The sequence below is a fragment of the Hippocampus zosterae genome, chromosome 12, assembly GCF_025434085.1.
Source record: "Hippocampus zosterae strain Florida chromosome 12, ASM2543408v3, whole genome shotgun sequence".
NCBI classification, from domain to species: domain Eukaryota; kingdom Metazoa; phylum Chordata; class Actinopteri; order Syngnathiformes; family Syngnathidae; genus Hippocampus; species Hippocampus zosterae.
In genome coordinates this window covers 7,843,230-7,859,955 of record NC_067462.1, presented here as the reverse complement: position 1 = coordinate 7,859,955, position 16,726 = coordinate 7,843,230, and the positions used below count along the sequence as shown (strand labels likewise).

The 16,726-nt window shown below is 42.4% G+C and overlaps 3 protein-coding genes and 1 long non-coding RNA gene across 4 annotated transcripts in view; 2 read left to right on the top strand and 2 right to left on the bottom strand.

The window, feature by feature from the left end:
- The window catches only part of LOC127611648 (uncharacterized), a 127,271-nt gene extending 119,140 nt beyond the window's left edge, over positions 1-8,131 (top strand). Inside the window, exon 2 of the long non-coding RNA XR_007965404.1 lies at positions 7,257-8,131. This is a non-coding gene — a long non-coding RNA (uncharacterized LOC127611648). The remainder of the gene's footprint in view (positions 1-7,256) is intronic.
- si:dkey-4e7.3 (uncharacterized protein LOC402865 homolog) lies at positions 136-4,560 on the top strand. Its single transcript, XM_052082279.1, has 7 exons — positions 136-426; positions 1,501-1,565; positions 1,704-1,891; positions 2,337-2,516; positions 2,767-2,878; positions 2,963-3,099; positions 3,675-4,560. Exons 1-7 carry the CDS (start codon positions 383-385, stop codon positions 4,008-4,010), a joined length of 1,062 nt encoding a protein of 353 aa, XP_051938239.1. The 5' UTR covers positions 136-382; the 3' UTR covers positions 4,011-4,560.
- On the bottom strand, positions 4,595-5,703 carry LOC127611641 (cytochrome c oxidase assembly factor 5). Its single transcript, XM_052082334.1, has 3 exons — positions 5,459-5,703; positions 5,036-5,119; positions 4,595-4,963 (listed from the first exon to the last, which is right to left on the bottom strand). Exons 1-3 carry the CDS (start codon positions 5,558-5,560, stop codon positions 4,922-4,924), a joined length of 228 nt encoding a protein of 75 aa, XP_051938294.1. The 5' UTR covers positions 5,561-5,703; the 3' UTR covers positions 4,595-4,921.
- The window catches only part of mgat4a (alpha-1,3-mannosyl-glycoprotein 4-beta-N-acetylglucosaminyltransferase A), a 29,798-nt gene continuing 20,595 nt past the window's right edge, over positions 7,524-16,726 (bottom strand). The window contains exons 4-16 of the mRNA XM_052082255.1: positions 16,469-16,602; positions 16,352-16,398; positions 16,153-16,266; positions 15,528-15,603; positions 13,805-13,919; positions 13,461-13,591; positions 12,451-12,558; positions 12,287-12,361; positions 11,116-11,234; positions 10,239-10,317; positions 9,912-9,972; positions 8,907-9,019; positions 7,524-8,816 (exon numbers count right to left, since the gene is read on the bottom strand). Coding sequence (XP_051938215.1) covers positions 8,790-8,816; positions 8,907-9,019; positions 9,912-9,972; positions 10,239-10,317; positions 11,116-11,234; positions 12,287-12,361; positions 12,451-12,558; positions 13,461-13,591; positions 13,805-13,919; positions 15,528-15,603; positions 16,153-16,266; positions 16,352-16,398; positions 16,469-16,602 — 1,199 coding nt within the window. The 3' untranslated portion in view covers positions 7,524-8,789. The remainder of the gene's footprint in view (positions 8,817-8,906; positions 9,020-9,911; positions 9,973-10,238; positions 10,318-11,115; positions 11,235-12,286; positions 12,362-12,450; positions 12,559-13,460; positions 13,592-13,804; positions 13,920-15,527; positions 15,604-16,152; positions 16,267-16,351; positions 16,399-16,468; positions 16,603-16,726) is intronic.

The window sequence follows — 16,726 nt, the reverse complement described above, 5'->3', positions numbered from 1 at the left end:
ACTTTCACATTGTAATACATTCATATCTATTGACTAAAAGTACCATGAGCCTATTTCAAAAAAAAGGGAATAACAATGGAAAATATCGAGTGCGGCAAAAAAAAGGTGTGTTTTCCTTTAAGGCAACAACCAGAAGTGACGCAATGTAGTACGGAGATCCTCTTGCGTTAAATGCAGCCCAACGTACTAACTTTACCAATTTTTCAAACACACAAACTAGTCATTTTTAAGATGTCTCAAACTTGTTTAAGATTTTAGAGTGCATCTACCTCCGGTTTGATCAATTTAAAAACATAAACGTTGACGTGCTTACCAGTTTGAAAAATACACCGAGTGCGAACTCTTCCCATTTTGAGTCTCCTATTTATTTTGTCTTCCCTGCATGGCCCTGAGCCCAGCCGTCTTGTGCTGCAGCCTTTCACGCAGGTAATCCCAACTCCCGTCTATACTTCACGACATTACGAGATGATTTTTTTGCGTTATATGCATTGTGCATTTCCTATTGTGCTACCGGCCCGTGCATTCATTATTTGGGCCGAATAAACAAGCCCAAGAGGGTAAATCGTAAATTTGCGTAAGATTTCCATATCAGACGCAGAGAAATTATAAACATTTTTAAACCTTTCTAATTTGTACTTTACATTTAATTGACGACATAACTGTTTTCATAACCTGCTAAGTGGTTTGGCAATAATTTCCTTGGAAAAAAAATGCAAACTTTGTCTTTCCCCCCTTGTAAAATCAGCCTTTTATCACGATTATACAATGACAGTTTTTATTAGAAAAATGTGACTATAAAAAGTATCCCTTCTGATGTGCTATTCAACTGTATTTTCCTTGAAACATGTAGTTTTGTGGAAATAGAAGTCATACTTTAAAATTTTAGGTTTCTTTTCGTTATACAATGACTTTTTTTCCCAGGAAAAAAAAGGTTTTCCCATCATTTACTTTTTGGGACATGATATTTTGAACTGTATCCTCGTAACACGATGACTTTTTTTATGTAGTATTACTCGCCGCTCATTGCTACTGACTGCTGTCAGACTGCTGAATAAACATGGGTGAAAACCTGTAATCATTGCAAATAGCACAACCACCTCGCAACTTATATTTGTAATGTGTACAGTTTTCTGAAACATTTATTTATTTTGTGCACGCAACACTGTTTTTTGTTTCTTCTCTATCTCCCCCACCCCCGTCCCCACCCCAATGTTGCTGCTGTAACTGCAAATTTCCCCAATGTGGGACAAATAAAGGTTATCTCTTCTTATTCTCATTCCCGCAACCCTTGTGAGGATAAGCGGATCGGAAAATGAATTAATTAAAATGAATACTTCTCATTCCTGTAAAAAAATGTATAAAAGACAACTTTATTTTTTGTAACAATTAAACTTTTATGACATTACCGGGTAAATCATCTACCTGTAGCTTTATTGTTAACAGCAGCGGGTCAGGCAACGGTTTTACACCTTTTTTGTTTTTTAAATTTTCTGCCCAAAGGTTAAGAACAACTGATCTTTGTTTTCAATATCTGAGGACACTCAGTTCATTTTCATATCCAAAAGGTAAGTGGGCGCTCAAGTCAGTGGTTGTCTTTTTTTTTTTTTTACACCAAATACCAACTAAAAGAAATACTTGGCTCTCCAAGCATAAAAGCTTGGTCACCATTTGTGTAACTGTCCTGTTAAATTGCCCCAAAAAAGACTCTAGGATGAGGAAGAAGCTGCTGGTGGATGTGGACTGTGGCTTGGATGACGCGCAGGCCATCATGTTAGCGTTGGCCGCCCCCAACGTGGACTTGCTGGGGGTGACCTGCGTGCACGGAAACACCACGTTGGAGAACGTGTGCAGAAACATCCTGCGTGTTCTGCAAGCTTGCAATAGGCTGGACGTGGGTCCATTTTGGTTTGAATTTGAAATATGAGGATATGGAAGAGAAGCAGCCTCACATGAGTGCAGTTAACAGCGCGCATGTGACAGGTCACAGAACTGTCTGACAATAATTTGCTTGTCCTCCAACCAGCAAGACTCAGTTACATATTAGCAGTTACATTCAGAAGTCTTGAGTCACGAGTTGTTTTGGGACATTGACCGTAGGACTATTGTGCAATATTACTATTCGTTAAGTATTATCGCTTCAAATATTGTGACTTTGTTCTCATAATGCACATTTTCTGTAAAAAGACGACTTATTTTTTTAAGTACAACTTGATTTTCATGATATTTAGATTTATTTTTTTTAAACCTCCAATATATTTCAACTCTGTCTTGTAACATGGCAACTTTGTTCTTGTTATACATTAGTCAACCCCTAAGTGCTTTATTTCATGCGATAGATCCCAGTGTTTAAAGGTGCTGCCAAGCCCCTCGTTGGCAACTCAATTAATTCGAGCCACTTCCATGGGCTGGATGGCCTCGGAGACGCCCCCGACCCAAAGGCTCCCAGTGTGGATCTGGTGCAGGAGGAAAGTGCCGTGCTGGCTATGATCAGAATCGTCAATGAGAACCCAGGAGAGGTGAGGGACCACAATAGTAGGTACACCGCCAAGGGTTGCACAACCCATTATGAGGTTCAGGGGACAATTCCTTTTTCACAGACGGTCTGAAAGGTGTAGTCAGGAGGGGCCTGGGGGGGAGGGAATACTTTTTCACTGCACTGGAGTTGAATATGTGTCTGCCTCCGCATTCAAAACAACCTTGTTCTTCTGGTTTTCTTGGTGTACCTAATATTATGACCAGTGTGTGGTTCTCGCACATCCCTGCCAGGTGTCGCTGGTCGCCACGGCGCCACTCACCAACCTGGCCCTGGCCGTGAGGTTGGATCCATCCTTGCCGAGCAAGCTGCGAGGGCTCTACATCATGGGAGGCAACACCGAATGTCAGTCGTGCAGCACATCTTTCGACAAGTAATAGATTACTGCGGAGTGCTTTAGAAGTGACACGTTTGCTGTCGTTCGAGAAGCGCGAGGGAACACCTCAGTGTGCGGAGAGTTCAACTTCACAGCCGATCCGGAAGCGGCGTACATCGTGCTGAATGACTACTGTTGTCCGACCTACTTGGCGTGCTGGGAGTTTACCTGCTACAGCAAACTGCCCTGGGTGAGCATTTAACAACAGGTCCTTCACGTACCAAACATTCTATGACATAGCCATAAATTTGACACCCAAATCAGATAAGAATCCATTTTAGGTCAAAAGGTCAAGTTACTAAACTGCACCAATTTTGGAAATGATTGCCGATTTGGCATCATTGTTGACTTGCCATTCCAACACTCTCCCTTTTGTGAAGATTGACCCAATAGTTCTTGAGATACAAAGTTTCAAAAAAAGGCAGCCACGCCTCTTTTTGCCCAAAAAAACATCAGTCGTTGCTCCCAAACCTCTTCTCCGATTGACGTCAAATTTAGTGTTGTGCCATCACTCTCAACAAGTACACCAAGTTTCGTTCAAAAATCAAAAGCAGCATGATTGAACCCAGTGGCCTGATTGGGCATGGAACAACCCACAAATTTTACAGTGGTACCTCTACTTACAAAATTAATTGGATCCGGGAAAAAAAATTCTTCGAGAAAATTTTGTAAGTAGAGACGTGTTTTCCATGTAAATGTGCTGTATCGGATGACATGAATATAACCATCTGAACACGGATCTTTTTGCTTGGCATGTTCTAAAAGGAGTTCTGTGACACCTGGCTAGCACAGCCCACAGCCAAAGCTCGCTTCATGGCGCGTATCACGCGAAACAGCATCAAGGCGTCGCTCAGCAAGGAGTGGGTGGGCGGCAGCGGCTTCATCTCCTGTGACTCTTATGCCATGGCTGCCGCCGTGGATGAAACGTTTGTCATCGAGAGCGACTGCTACCCGGTCAGCGTGGAGCTGACGGGCATGCACACGAGGGGTATGATGGTGGTGGATACGCAGGGCATCCTCAAAAAGACTCACAAGGCTCTCATTATGAAAAAGGTGGACTTGGAGAAGTTTAAGGAGATGATGATGGCGGCATTGAAATAGTTTCTAATGCTTGAAGGACAAAAGCGCAACGGCAACCTTTTCCAACAGAGCATTCCGAAAGCGAGATCGGATCCTTATTGTATCAAGTTAACACAATGCCGATAAAAGCAAACACACCCCAGTTTAAGAAGCGAGACGATACTGTACTACAAACACAGATACCTCTCTTTGCTCCGATAAATGTGTACTGTCTTTTAAAAAAAACAACAACAAAAGCGCCAACGGTTACTATTTAGCCCCAAGGACAACATGGGTAGCCATCGGGTCAATTCTAAGGACCACATGAAAATTTCTACTGTACAGCGTGCCAGTGATGGGACTTTGTAATTTGCTTCGTTGAAAATGTCAAAACCTGCAGAGATGTATAAAGTCCTGCATTTTGATATTTGTGTTTTCCCTAGCTTGTTAAGTGATTGTCAATAATTTCAGTGAGAAATTAACATGATCAGTGCATGATGAATGTAATTAGCTATTAATAACAATTAAAAGTATAAGCACACATCGTCATTTTATTTGAATTTACTAGAAAGCCCTGTTTTAAAACTTCACAGACATGAGGGTGTGAGAGGAATAACTTCAACATATTTTTTGTTTCATTCAATTTGCATTTATTCTTCATTGCAGCACACAAAGGAATATTGAGGCCACATTGACAGGAATAAATATTACAAGAGTTAAGTCATTGCTATCTATGAAAGTCATATTTTTTGTAATAATACAATTTTTTTCAGATTTTCTTTTAGGATTGACTCCCCGACTTTGATACATGCCCAGAGTCCATAGTTCGTTAAAAAAATTGTCAGTCCTTTGCTACCTGACGTCTTGACGTGTTCAAGCAAGGAGGAAAAGGATATGCTTCACTGGCGCAGTTGGCCTTGCAGTCTTTAATTGTGTGATACCATGTTTGTGCTTTAATATCCTTTTCTTCCTCTGAATCTTGACCTTGTGTCCAGCTGCATTTGGACAATGCGAGAATGTGAGTCGTCATTTTACGGGCTTTATGCCACGTGTTTTTACAAACTCACCATGGACCTTTTGCACTCAAAGAATGACGTCTGTAGGGCTTTGCAATGACCTTCTTTCAAGCACTCACTGGGCATCTTCCCCTCCTAAAAAGGTAGAGAGAAAGATATTTTTATTGCACCCTTGCATATGGACAAAACAATGTCATCATCGCCGGTGATGTGGAGCCTATCCTTTGGGAGAGAGGCGGGGTACACCTCGGACCGGTTGCCAGGCAAACATAGGGCAGATTCAGTAGTTAGTTGACAAAGAATCATTCACACTCACATTCACTACTATGCTGGCCACTAAAAATATTTCCAATGACCGTCATTTTGGGATAGACAATACTAAAGTATTCATACATATTGATTTATACTCACAAAATGTTACACTAATAAACCAAAAAAAACAAGAAGCGGACAATACGGGCAAGTCAGGGTTACCTTAATGACACAGTCGTGTTGAAGGAGACATGCTTTGAAGTCTTCTCGAATGCCAGCACAGGCTCGTGTGTCTTCCTCTTTATCCTCGTAATATTTCGGCATTGTGAAAATTCTATTGAAAACCCTTGTATTAAATTAATCCAAATAAACTCAACGGCGCGATAAGCGACGAGGTATCTATGTTGTGAAAGTGGTCGGCCGCCATTTTCAAAGTGCGCTTCATGACGGGTAAACGGAAACGCTAGCTGAAGAAGTGCATCATGGGTACGGTTGTAGTTTTACGCTTACTTCCTCATTTGTCATAGTTTTCTGTCATGAAAATTGGGCCAAAACTAATAGGGTAGATTCACACACCCATTGAACTGAATTGTACTAATGTTTATGCTCCAATTTTAAACCGGCGTTTACTGAAATTATAAACACCACAGATGTGTTATAAGATTCTGATTACAGAGCATTACTAATGAACAGGTGTACCCAATGTGCAGTTTTAACACATTTAAGGGGCCCAGAAAACCAGTAACTGATGGAATGCTTTGGCTCGTGTACAACGTAATTCTTTCGTATAGTTGATCAGGTTGTTGTGGCTTTTGAAATGTTGGGTTACTCTCAATAGCTCTGTGGTTGCTGGATATTGACAATAACTGGAACGGTGCTGTCGACTTCCCCAGCATCACAACCATGCCTAATGGGTGTATGTCCGTTATGCTGGCCATGCAAGAACTGGGATGGATGCCGTGTTCAAATTCTTGCATCATGACGCATCATGGACGGGCGTGGATGAATGGCACACGTGATCAACTATGCCGAGATGTGCCACACTGCATGAGGCAAATGACAGTCACAATAGATCCTGCCTGATTTACGAACAAGAGACGTGGTGATCGATTTATGGAGATTACGAGCTGCAGACAGATGTTTGTAAGATGTATCCTTTGATGGCGTTGGCGTACATTTATATAAAAATGTTATGCGAGGGGGCGTGGAACAAAATCGCAAAACAAACAATGACATTCAAAGGAACTTGTTTCCTTATTTATTTCAAACATGTCCATGAAAAAGGTAAAAAAAAATCCAGCAGAGGCAGGCAACACAGATAACACGATGAAGGCACACAAACCGATTGGTGTTTTGGTGGGAGGGGTGTTTCGAGCCTGAAATAGTTTTCCGTCTTTACTCTCCAGGAACACATTTGCACGGGGTTTTCTTGCTTTTACGTGCAAACAATTTCGTTCAATCTCTGGGCATAAAGACAATCCAGTAAGTGTTACGATAAGTTTTGTTCAAACATCAGATGAGAGTGTAATCGAGAAGCCTGCTGTAGCCCCAAAAAACAAAACAAAAAAAACTTGTCAAGTATGAACACGTGCGTGTAAACAACACAGTTACAGTTGTCCATTTTCACCAAAAGGCACTTCTATTCCCCCTTGAAGAAAGACCACTGCCATTTAAAATGACAAGTTACAACAAAAAAAGTGATGTGAATCTCAATGAAGTAGTTAAAGTAAAATGGAAGAGTGACAGAAACAGATGCTTCATTGCTTTTTATATTCGTATTTACAATGAACTCGATGATGCTCCATTAAAGCCCTCGGACAAAAAGGTGCACTCCTAAACGATCAGTAGTCGTGACATTCCGTTCCAAAACAAAACAAAACACGAAAGAGATGTGAGTGGACAACTTAAGTCTTTTCAGTCAGTTTTGAAATGTGAAAAAGGTTGAAAGGAGCATGAACTTGGACTTTTTAAAATAAAATGGAAATCAACCCATTAACTCCCCAATTTACCAGAATTAAAGTGTTTTGAACACACATTCAAAAAGATTATCCACTGCAAGTATATGGCAGAACTCAAGGCTGATGCATTAACAGAATTTGGACATTTCCCGGTATTTGTTAGGGGAAAAAAAATCCTCAGAAAAATACTTTCCTCTTGTACTGTTTTGCATTTAAACTACAGTGTTTTGTCCTTTACGAAAACCACAATCCAACTTCTGAAATATTCTAACTTTTTCTTCCCAATGTTACAACTTTAGTCCCGCAATGTGACGACTTTTGCTTTTCAATGTTGATTTCCCATCGTTTGATACGCACCCACCGCCCTTCAGTATGGTCCTAATGGTCATGGAAGAATGAAAAGACTGGTCCCAACGGTGACGCAACGAATACACAGTGCAAAGCAAAGCAGTTTAGGATGTAATTTGATACCCACTTATTTGTAGTCACATCAAACACTGAGTGAACTGTCTGCTATTTTCACAACAACAATAATAATAGTTATGCGAATATTACTATATGCAGCCAGTGAGGTGTTAGCAAATGTGATTGAAATAGCCGATACACGTTTAGGGAACTTGATATAAGGCACAATTCTCCACTTTTGGTGCGCAAAATGGAGTCTGTTGTCATCTCTCTGCGTTTAAATAATAATGTCAACCGGCTTCAAGTGTAATGAAATGGGGCGACGGCTTCCGTGTAGCCGTCAGAATCATGAAAATGCACAGTATACAAACAAACACGTAAAAACAAAAAGGCGCACTAGCATACACATCTCGCAATAGATTCAAAAATATATTTTACTTCTTGTACAAATTAAAAGGCTTATTTTCAAATAAATTAAGTCACCTTCATAGATCCTTGTAACTGTACTCATTTATCAGCATATTCCTTCTGGGGGGAAAAAAAACAGCATCAAGGCAATGTCCGATTGATTTTTCTATCCTCGTCAGACAATAAGAGACTTGATGCCTTTCATCACATTTTTTTTCTTTTGTTAAAATTTTTTAGCTAACTGTTACTGATGAAGGCAGGATTTTTCTTTTCTAAAGGTAATGGAGTATTTTTTGAGTTGGGGCTGGTGTTGGTCTTAAAACGGCGTTTCCTCATTTGTGGGTTCGGGTATACATTCCTGGCACCATCAAGGGCAACAGCTGGTGGCGCTAGTCAAGAGTGCAATGCCCCAGCGTGCCCAAAGAGTGGCAGCATTGAGTTGAAAGGGAGTGGCTTGGCAGCATGGACAGTGGCCAGGTGACTGACGTCATGATTTTTGTCCTCCTTCATCTGAGAGGTTTCCCCGATTGTTTTCCAAAATTGTCGGATGATTCCGTCACACGGCACGGCTGTTTTGCCTACTGACAGCAGTATTCACATTCTCACTAACGAGGTAAGTAAGAGAGTGATGGGACGCAGAAAGAAAAGGGTGAAAAAGAAAAAAAAAATAATGAGCTCCAAGTGGGCTCATGATTTCACTCTTCCCTGACGCCCCAGCATGAGCAGTCTGCAAGGTTTTCATCTCCCAGGGGCTGATGATTCAAGGCTGCCCTGCCCCAAAGTCAGCCTGCAATCCTCTTTATATGTATCTGATAAGACAAAGAGAGGATGTTGTCAAATACAGTTAAGGCGGCATTGGTGACACAGACCATGTACGGCCTGTTGTGTGATTCACTTACTTCACTGATGATGGTCCAAACAGCCGAGTTTTTGAGAACGGACAGTCGCAAAGCCAGGATGGGGTTGAAGGAAGGATCGACAGCTCCTTCAGCCACACCCTTTTCAAACTGACCTATGTGTTCAAACACAAAGTACAAGTGCAATATTACATATCAAATATTGTTAGGCCATTCATCTGACATTGTCACAACATTAAAAAAAAATAAGCATTTGACATGCGCTTGGTAAAAATTGTGTTTTTTTTTTCCATGTCTATGTAGATTCTCAGATCCGTGTGCTCCTGTGGGATTTCTCCTAGTACGCCTTGCTCTCGGCCACATGCCAAAAACATGCATGCTAGGTCGATGTGGTTGTGAAACGTTGTTAGTCTATATGTGCCCAGCAAATATCATTTGACCAGTCACAACAAAAGTCAGCTTGGAATAGTCTCCAGCTCACCTACGAGGATAAATGGCGCAGCAAATGATATATGGATATTTTAGGCCATTCTGAAGAGTAAAAAAAATGATACCGCAAAAAGTACCTTTAAAAAAACATTCCAAAATGAAAATTACAGATCGGGGAAAAAAAAACTCATTAAACAATGGAAATGGAATATTCCGGGACCAAAATGTCAGCATCATGAAACCTTCATTAACTGTACAGACTAAGCTCATTAAACTGCAGTAAGATTAGCTTTTCTTCATGTATCACAATGTTATCGGTCTGCATGTGTTGCTCCACGGTTCGTGCTCCAACCTCAGGTGCATAAATTGTCACAACACTGTGACGCGATGGTATTGTATTTACCATTAAGTGTTAGCATTAAGCTAAAAAGATTTATATTATGTGGTTCTTTGAAATACACAATGTATACCTGTAGTTCTCGTTGTCTTATGCTTATATTAACTTTTTTTCCCAATCAAATTTATAGCACGGATAGATACTTTTCAAGTGCGTGATCGATGCGCGTCATCCGAGAGTGCTGTTTACGTGTGTTTGCACACACACGCATATACACGTACCGATCCTGTAGAAGCGGTCTTCGGTTCGTTTGTACTTCTCTTTGGTCTGCAGTCCAGGTTCCTGACAATAGGGAAAGTTCAATTACCCAACAGCCGAGTCAAAGCAAGTGTTAATGATTTGTCATTTGAGCAAAAGGCACTCGTGTGCGGGGGGTCTATGATCACTGATGAGTCAATCGCCTCAGGCAGTGTTGTCATGCTTACATTGCAGTTTCAAATCGATAACGCTGCAGCCATCAAAGCAACTGATCCAAACAGTGTAATGTGATGATCGGGCACATTGCAGGGTGTATGCGCATGATTGTGTGTGACTGAGTGTTTTCTTACGGACACGGGTAGGATTTCCACCGTGGTGTTTTGCATCTTGTCACCCAGGTGTTCCTGGTTACCGCTGCGAAACAGGAACCTGCCAACAAATATCATTCTGAATTTGACATGGAGACAAATCAGTGCCCCGTTCATGACGGATTTGATGGATATAATCTTATGATGATTACGACGTTTACTTTGTATAATTAGATGTAAGGTTTGTTAAGATTTCAATTAAAGTCCTTTCTCGAACCTCATCATTATGTCACAGTAAGAAGTTTTGACAAGTCACCGGTATAGTTCACAAACGTTCCATTTCTAGCTTCATACTGTAATTCTCTTGGGAAACAATTTGGGGTTCAAGATTGGCACTTTCTCCTACTTGCTAATTGAAGTGGTAGATGGGCTTATTAAATACGAGGGGCTTTTGTTGCTGCTAACAAGCACAGACGGAAGCTGGAACAAAAGAATCGTCTTCCTCCTGATAAGATCTTGTCTCATGAGCACAGCGAGGGTCTATAAGGGACATCGCTCAAGCATGCACGACAGTAGATAAGAAAGTCACTTACTGGCTGAGCGGGTGACAGCGCTAGTCTCTTGACAATTTGTCAGGCGACATCTTTGCCAACGCATTTGTTAGCAGGCTATCCCACCCCTGCTGTGACCCGTCGTTATACATAGATTCAACATCCATATACCGCCCTCTACTTCATCTCCACGGAGAGCGTGGAGGCTGACCCGAGAATGCTTATTTTAGTGTTCTCTCATTAGCCCGATGAGATCCCCAGGAGAGGCATGCAAACACGCAGATATAAGATGAAACGGACTCTCTGGGAATGGCATCCGTTGGAAATGAAGTTAGCGGGCAGCGAGTGCTCCGAGCGGCCGCACTTACCGCTCGATGCAGATGGGTCTGTCGAATTTAAAGAGGATGTAGTCTCCCGCCGAAGGCGTGATGGCCCAGAAGAAATCCTCCCCGAGGTATGTCTTCTCCAGGGTGTGGCCCTGATAAACCTGACAGAAGCGACATACAATGAAGCACGGTAGACATGGAGCGTAGAAATGTATGTTTTGGATGGTTTCAAACTTAAATGTTAGATTTTAATCATAAAAGATATCATGAAAGGTTATATTTTATTCATTAATTCATTCATTCATTCATCTTCCGAGCCGCTTGATCCTCACTAGGGTCGCGGGGGGTGCTGGAGCCTATCCTAGCTGTCTTCGGGCAGTAGGCGGGGGACACCCTGAATCGGTTGCCAGCCAATCGCAGGGCACACAGAAACGAACAACCTTTCGCACTCACACTCCCACCTGGGGACAATTTAGAGTGTTCAATCAGCCTGCCACGCATGTTTTTGGAATGTGGGAGGAAACCGGAGCACCCGGAGAAAACCCACGCAGTCCCAGGGAGAACATGCAAACTCCACACAGGGAGGCCGGAGCTGGAATCGAACCCGGTACCTCTGCACTGTGAAGCCGACGTGCTAACCACTGGACTACCGGGCCGCCCGGTTATATTTTATGATATATCTATATCATTAAAAAAAAAACTTTCAGGATTTGGAAAGATATGTTAAACCGTACAGTCATCTTGCTAAGTGAATCATGTTGTGATATGAAGGTCCACTATGTCTTCATTTAATGTTAATATTAACCCCTCCTGTCTTCAGAAAGCTTATTAACTCATTCAGTACCAGCCAATTCTAGACCAACTCTGAAAAGACGTTTAAAAGCGTCTTTGGGAGTGAATGAGTTAATGTTGCCGTTTGCATGCGCGTCGTCTGCTGACGGGAAATTTTGCTGTTAAAAACCGAGGGAATATGACCAACATGCATTTCTAACAGCGGCAATGTTCAACAGCCATTCTCAACTTCCTTTTTTTTAGATGAAATTGGGAAGTCTCAAAGCAAAAACAAGAATACCATCAAAGAGTTATTTCATGAGTTCAGTTCAAAGTTGAAAAATAATATATCGTCATGAAACATATTTTAGAGTTTTTTCCAGTCTTTGAAAGCTCCGTCAAAATTATAAAGAAAAAAAAAAAAGCTTGGAAGGAGGATTACCTTCATTGAGGTGGAAACCTCAGCAGGAGGGTTGACATGTATCTTGTGGAGAAGTGGCTTTAGGAAGTCTTTGTCCTGCGGGTCAAAGCAGAGAGCAACGTTGAAGTGGGCAGGATTGGTCGGTAGTGGCATGGGACCGGCTGCGTGGGTAGGGGGTTACTTACTGTCAGCTTTTGGATCTTTCCGGCGAGAGAAGAATGGAGGCCCACGTGTTGAAACAAGGATGGTCGGAAGCGCACGCGGAGGCTGGACTTCTGACGCTCGCAATGTTTCTGGAAAAGTGTCAAACAGGGTCAACGAGTTAGAGCCAAGAAGTGCGCAATACAATAGGACAGGATGCATTCGATGCCATCGTAGAGCGGAAAATGCAACGCTGCAAAAGGTGTGCTACTCGAGGAAATGTTTTGCTTCTGAAGTCGCACCGAGATTTGAAGGTCATGACACGGGATGTCAGTAAAACATGAGACATCAACTCAGCGAGCATACACTGGCCTAATTTAAGAATCTTTTTTTTTTCTTCTTTTGCTCCCACAGAAGAATATGTGACGTTAAAGAGGAAAAGTTTCCACAAGAGGCATCTTACTCCAAAGTATTGGTTCTTAAAGTGCTTCACGTCAAAGAGTGTTTGTTCGGACTTTCAAATCAGTCACACCTGCCAATTTGTCAAATATTGTTTTTATTAACTGCAGTTATTTCCACTCCAAATCTTACCTCGGCCTGCTAATATGATGTTAGGGCGTCACAATTTATCTTTTTTTTTTTTCGAGCAAATAACTGCATTGTCAAAAATGTTGAACAGTGTCATTGAAATGTAGAACAACAATTAAAATATCGTATTCCCCGCCACCACCACCACCGGCGCACTCTCAAAGAAATTAGGTCACTCTCCAGAGCCCCCTTTCTTCTATTTTCTCTTTTCAATTCATCTGAAATCCTCTTGTATACAAATGAGTAAGTGAGGAAGGTTCATTAAAACATGACTTGCACACAGGTCTTACGATGGCGACAATTTAACTCTGGAGCAAATTATTTCCGTTTCTGTTTGCTATTGGAAAATTCTTTCCAAATTCAAACACGGACCTTTATGATTCCATTTCAATTCCTCCAAATGACATTTCCATTGTTATTTCGTCACTTAAAGACTCTTGTTAAAATTGACATTTGTACAACATACCGCATCTTTCTCGGGATTGCACACTTTGACCCAGAGAATGTGGTCTAGCAGCCAGTCGATTGGCTTCTCCTTATAGAACATGAAGATGAACTCGACGATAAGATTCAGGTCTGGTGCCTTGAACATCTTGCCTGTGGGAGAGAACAGAGCAAAAGCATTCATGAAATCTGCGGTTCTGGCACAGATGCGCATTAGCAACCGACATTTGAGTTTGATAAACACGACATTGAGGACTTGGTGCTGCAATCAGGAGAACACAATCCGATGGGGCAACAAATATACCATCCTTGAGCATCAAGTAGCAAGTGAGTCTGACACTTGTCAAGTGTGTGACGAAATCATACCGATGAAGCCCAGCTGAGAAAACTCCAGGACCATCCAGTCCTCGGACGCGAGCTGGAGGGCAAAGTTCTTCATGGTGGCAAAGTAGTTGGACTTGGCCACGATGTCGTCCTCCAACTGAGGGAGCAGAGGCGAACATGGGTGAGCCATAACCAACCAGCGGGAAGGTTGGGTTTTACGAACGGGATGCGTTGTTTGGAATTGAGCAATGAAAACACAGCAGAACTAGTGTACACCAAACTAAAAGCGGATGGAAATACCTCTTCCCTCCAGGTGAGAGCAGAGAATGGAAATAACACACCGCATGCATTAGACGTTAGACTGCCAAGTATGTATGGTCGCCGTCAGGCAAAAATTTCAGCATTCCAAAAGCTGCATTCCAACCTCTGACACTTGTGACTTCACGAATGTCGGTTCAGCGAGCATTAAAGGATTAGCCCTTGTGTTTTGTTTTTTTCCGTTAGCTTTTTGTGACACAACGAGAACACGCCGTGCACTTTAAGTTACACGAAGGAAGCGGGCTGACTGGCGTAATGTTTACTAATATGTACAGTAACAGTTACAACCATGACAGAAAATGGTGTTGACTGGAGCTTATAAGATAAGAGAAGTCAACCGTTATTAGTCTCGCAATGAAAAAATTCCCGGCAAATTCACAGCAGCAAAGTTATAAAAGGAAGAAGTAGAACAACAAAATATAGGAGCTGCTGGAAAGGCAGCCACTCACGCGGCGCCATTTTGAAGTCAAAATTTAAAAAAAAATAACAACACAACACATAGGACATGGCATCTGTCTCGCTAATAGTATTTTTCTGTTCATAGCTTCTTGCTTTCCGCCCTCACAAATTCCGAGCCAGACTTCTGTGAAAAGTACGCTCAACACCTAAGCACTTATTTCGTGGTCTTTCCCGACTCTGCATTTCATGTTAGCAATTAGCAATAGCTTCTCCATCGCCTCAAGCTCTCTCTTCTTGCTGGGTTTCTCTCTTCTTGCTTGGCGAGTTGCATGCTTAGTGACGCCTTGTCCGCCTGCGTGGCGAGTAGCAAACTAGTTTAGCATCTCTTGTAATTGCGCAGCTGCGAAAAAAAAAAAAAGGACTTTCAGCAGTATGGTTGAAAGCGTGATATAGACACAGGACTTTTTTTTTTAACCAGCTTAGAATAGGTTAATGTGACCTATCCGCAATTAGCAAGCCGCTCACTGGTGAGTTTGGGGGATAAGCCCCCACCAAAAAAAACAAAAAACATCAAAACGCAACTTTGGCGATCATAAAATCGCATTGTCCGAGATTGCGATTTCGGCCACAAAACTATTTATTGTGGAGCCCTACTAATAGGGATGATCTTACTTTTATAATTATGATTATTTAAATGTTATGTTATATACAGTTGATAAAGGGTTTCGGATGGTGACAGTTGGATCATGAAACCGATTTTTATGGAATCTTTTTTTTTTTTTTTTAATGGAGGGGGAAAACCCCCCGTCTCAGAACAGATTGTGTTCGACCTTAGCTGCTGCACTGTACTGGTGACACATTTAAAAAAATTAGAGCACCAAAAAGACAGATGAGTGTGGCAGAAATCCAAGAGGGATTAAACTGCGGTTTTAACCAGAGGAAACAGATACCGATGAACACGATATGCATTTGCTTTGTGGCAGCCTCGGTTTGAACTGAGATCGGCGGTCAAAATAAAAGCAGCCTTTGCCGTCATTCAAGGGCTTACCTGAACATAATAGATTCCTTTGCTGATTGCATACATCATGAGAAAGGAATAGTCTAGGTTCTGCTTTGTCCGCCATCTAAACAACATATACACATATATTAAAAAAAAAAAAAACAATGTTAGTTTCTAATTATGTAATTGAAGAGCTTTACGGGCAACCTGTGGAGAGGCACGAGGATCGTTGTTGCTCGTGCTTGGATACCAAATAGTCCGTAAGGCCCAATTAGTGTTTACCCCTGCACTCATATTCAAGCAGGCTTATGCAATACACTTCACTCTCCAATGTTCAATCTGGTGCTGGCACACACACACGCAGGCATGCACACGCACAGCATCCACGACAGAAGCTTGTGAGAGCGAGGGAGCGCTTTGGGAGCAAGAGGCGGAGGGGCGCCTGTACTGATGACCTTGATCTGCCTTTGACAAATGCTTGTAGAATACTAATCAGCTGACTAAAAGCTCTTGCCCACTTGCTCCCTCCCACTGACTCCTTCTGGTTCTGCAGTCGTCGCATCACATCTCCCTCCTGTGGCCTGCACTCAGGCCGTCCGTTTTGTCATTCTCACTTTGCCTAATTAGGGTAAAGGAAAAAAAGAAAGGGGATAGCGATGATTCATGGTCTTACCTCACTCTGTCTTTGGAGTCTCCAAATGTCTCCTTAAGGTTGGTGAGGTCTGGGTAAAAGTTGGCGGGAGGCGAAATGACCTCCAGCAAACCTGAATTCAGCTCCGCCGAGAACCTGGAGGAAATTGGAAAACGGGTGACATCAGGGAGCATGACCGAGCCAACTAACATTCCTATTGCGCACGGTGCGGTGCTCTTACTCCTTCTGCAGGCCAGAAACCACACTCTGAACGTACTCCAGGTCGGTCTGCGGGAGAAAGCAGGGCAACCTTTGAGCATCGGGTAACGTTCCCCCATCATGTGAGGCGACCTCTCACCTCCCCGACGAAGACGATAATGACACAGTTGAGTTTCTCCTCCGGAGACAGTTTGTCAACGAGTGAATGCAGCGTCTCCGCCAGATACGACTTCACCTTCCGCTTCACCGTGGGGATCCCCATCACCATGGTAACTGGGCAGAGGAGCACCGGGGTGGGAACGGATATGTTTTAATAAATGGATACAAATAGCCAGCGGTCGTCGCCAGACATTGAACAGATGACATTGGCTGAAGCCCACTACACAGACAGACAGAT

Bases quoted from the DNA above. Each gene is read 5' to 3' on its own strand.
- si:dkey-4e7.3 (XM_052082279.1), top strand. From the start codon at position 383: ATGGCCCTGAGCCCAGCCGTCTTGTGCTGCAGCCTTTCACGCAG. The intron at 427-1,500 runs GTAATCCCAACT...TTCTGCCCAAAG, and splicing joins TGCTGCAGCCTTTCACGCAG to GTTAAGAACAACTGATCTTT. The intron at 2,879-2,962 runs GTCAGTCGTGCA...TCGTTCGAGAAG, and splicing joins CATGGGAGGCAACACCGAAT to CGCGAGGGAACACCTCAGTG.
- LOC127611641 (XM_052082334.1), bottom strand. From the start codon at position 5,560: ATGCCGAAATATTACGAGGATAAAGAGGAAGACACACGAGCCTGTGCT. The intron at 5,120-5,458 runs GTAACCCTGACT...CTACCTTTTTAG, and splicing joins AACACGACTGTGTCATTAAG to GAGGGGAAGATGCCCAGTGA. The intron at 4,964-5,035 runs GTGAGTTTGTAA...GTCCAAATGCAG, and splicing joins TTGAGTGCAAAAGGTCCATG to CTGGACACAAGGTCAAGATT.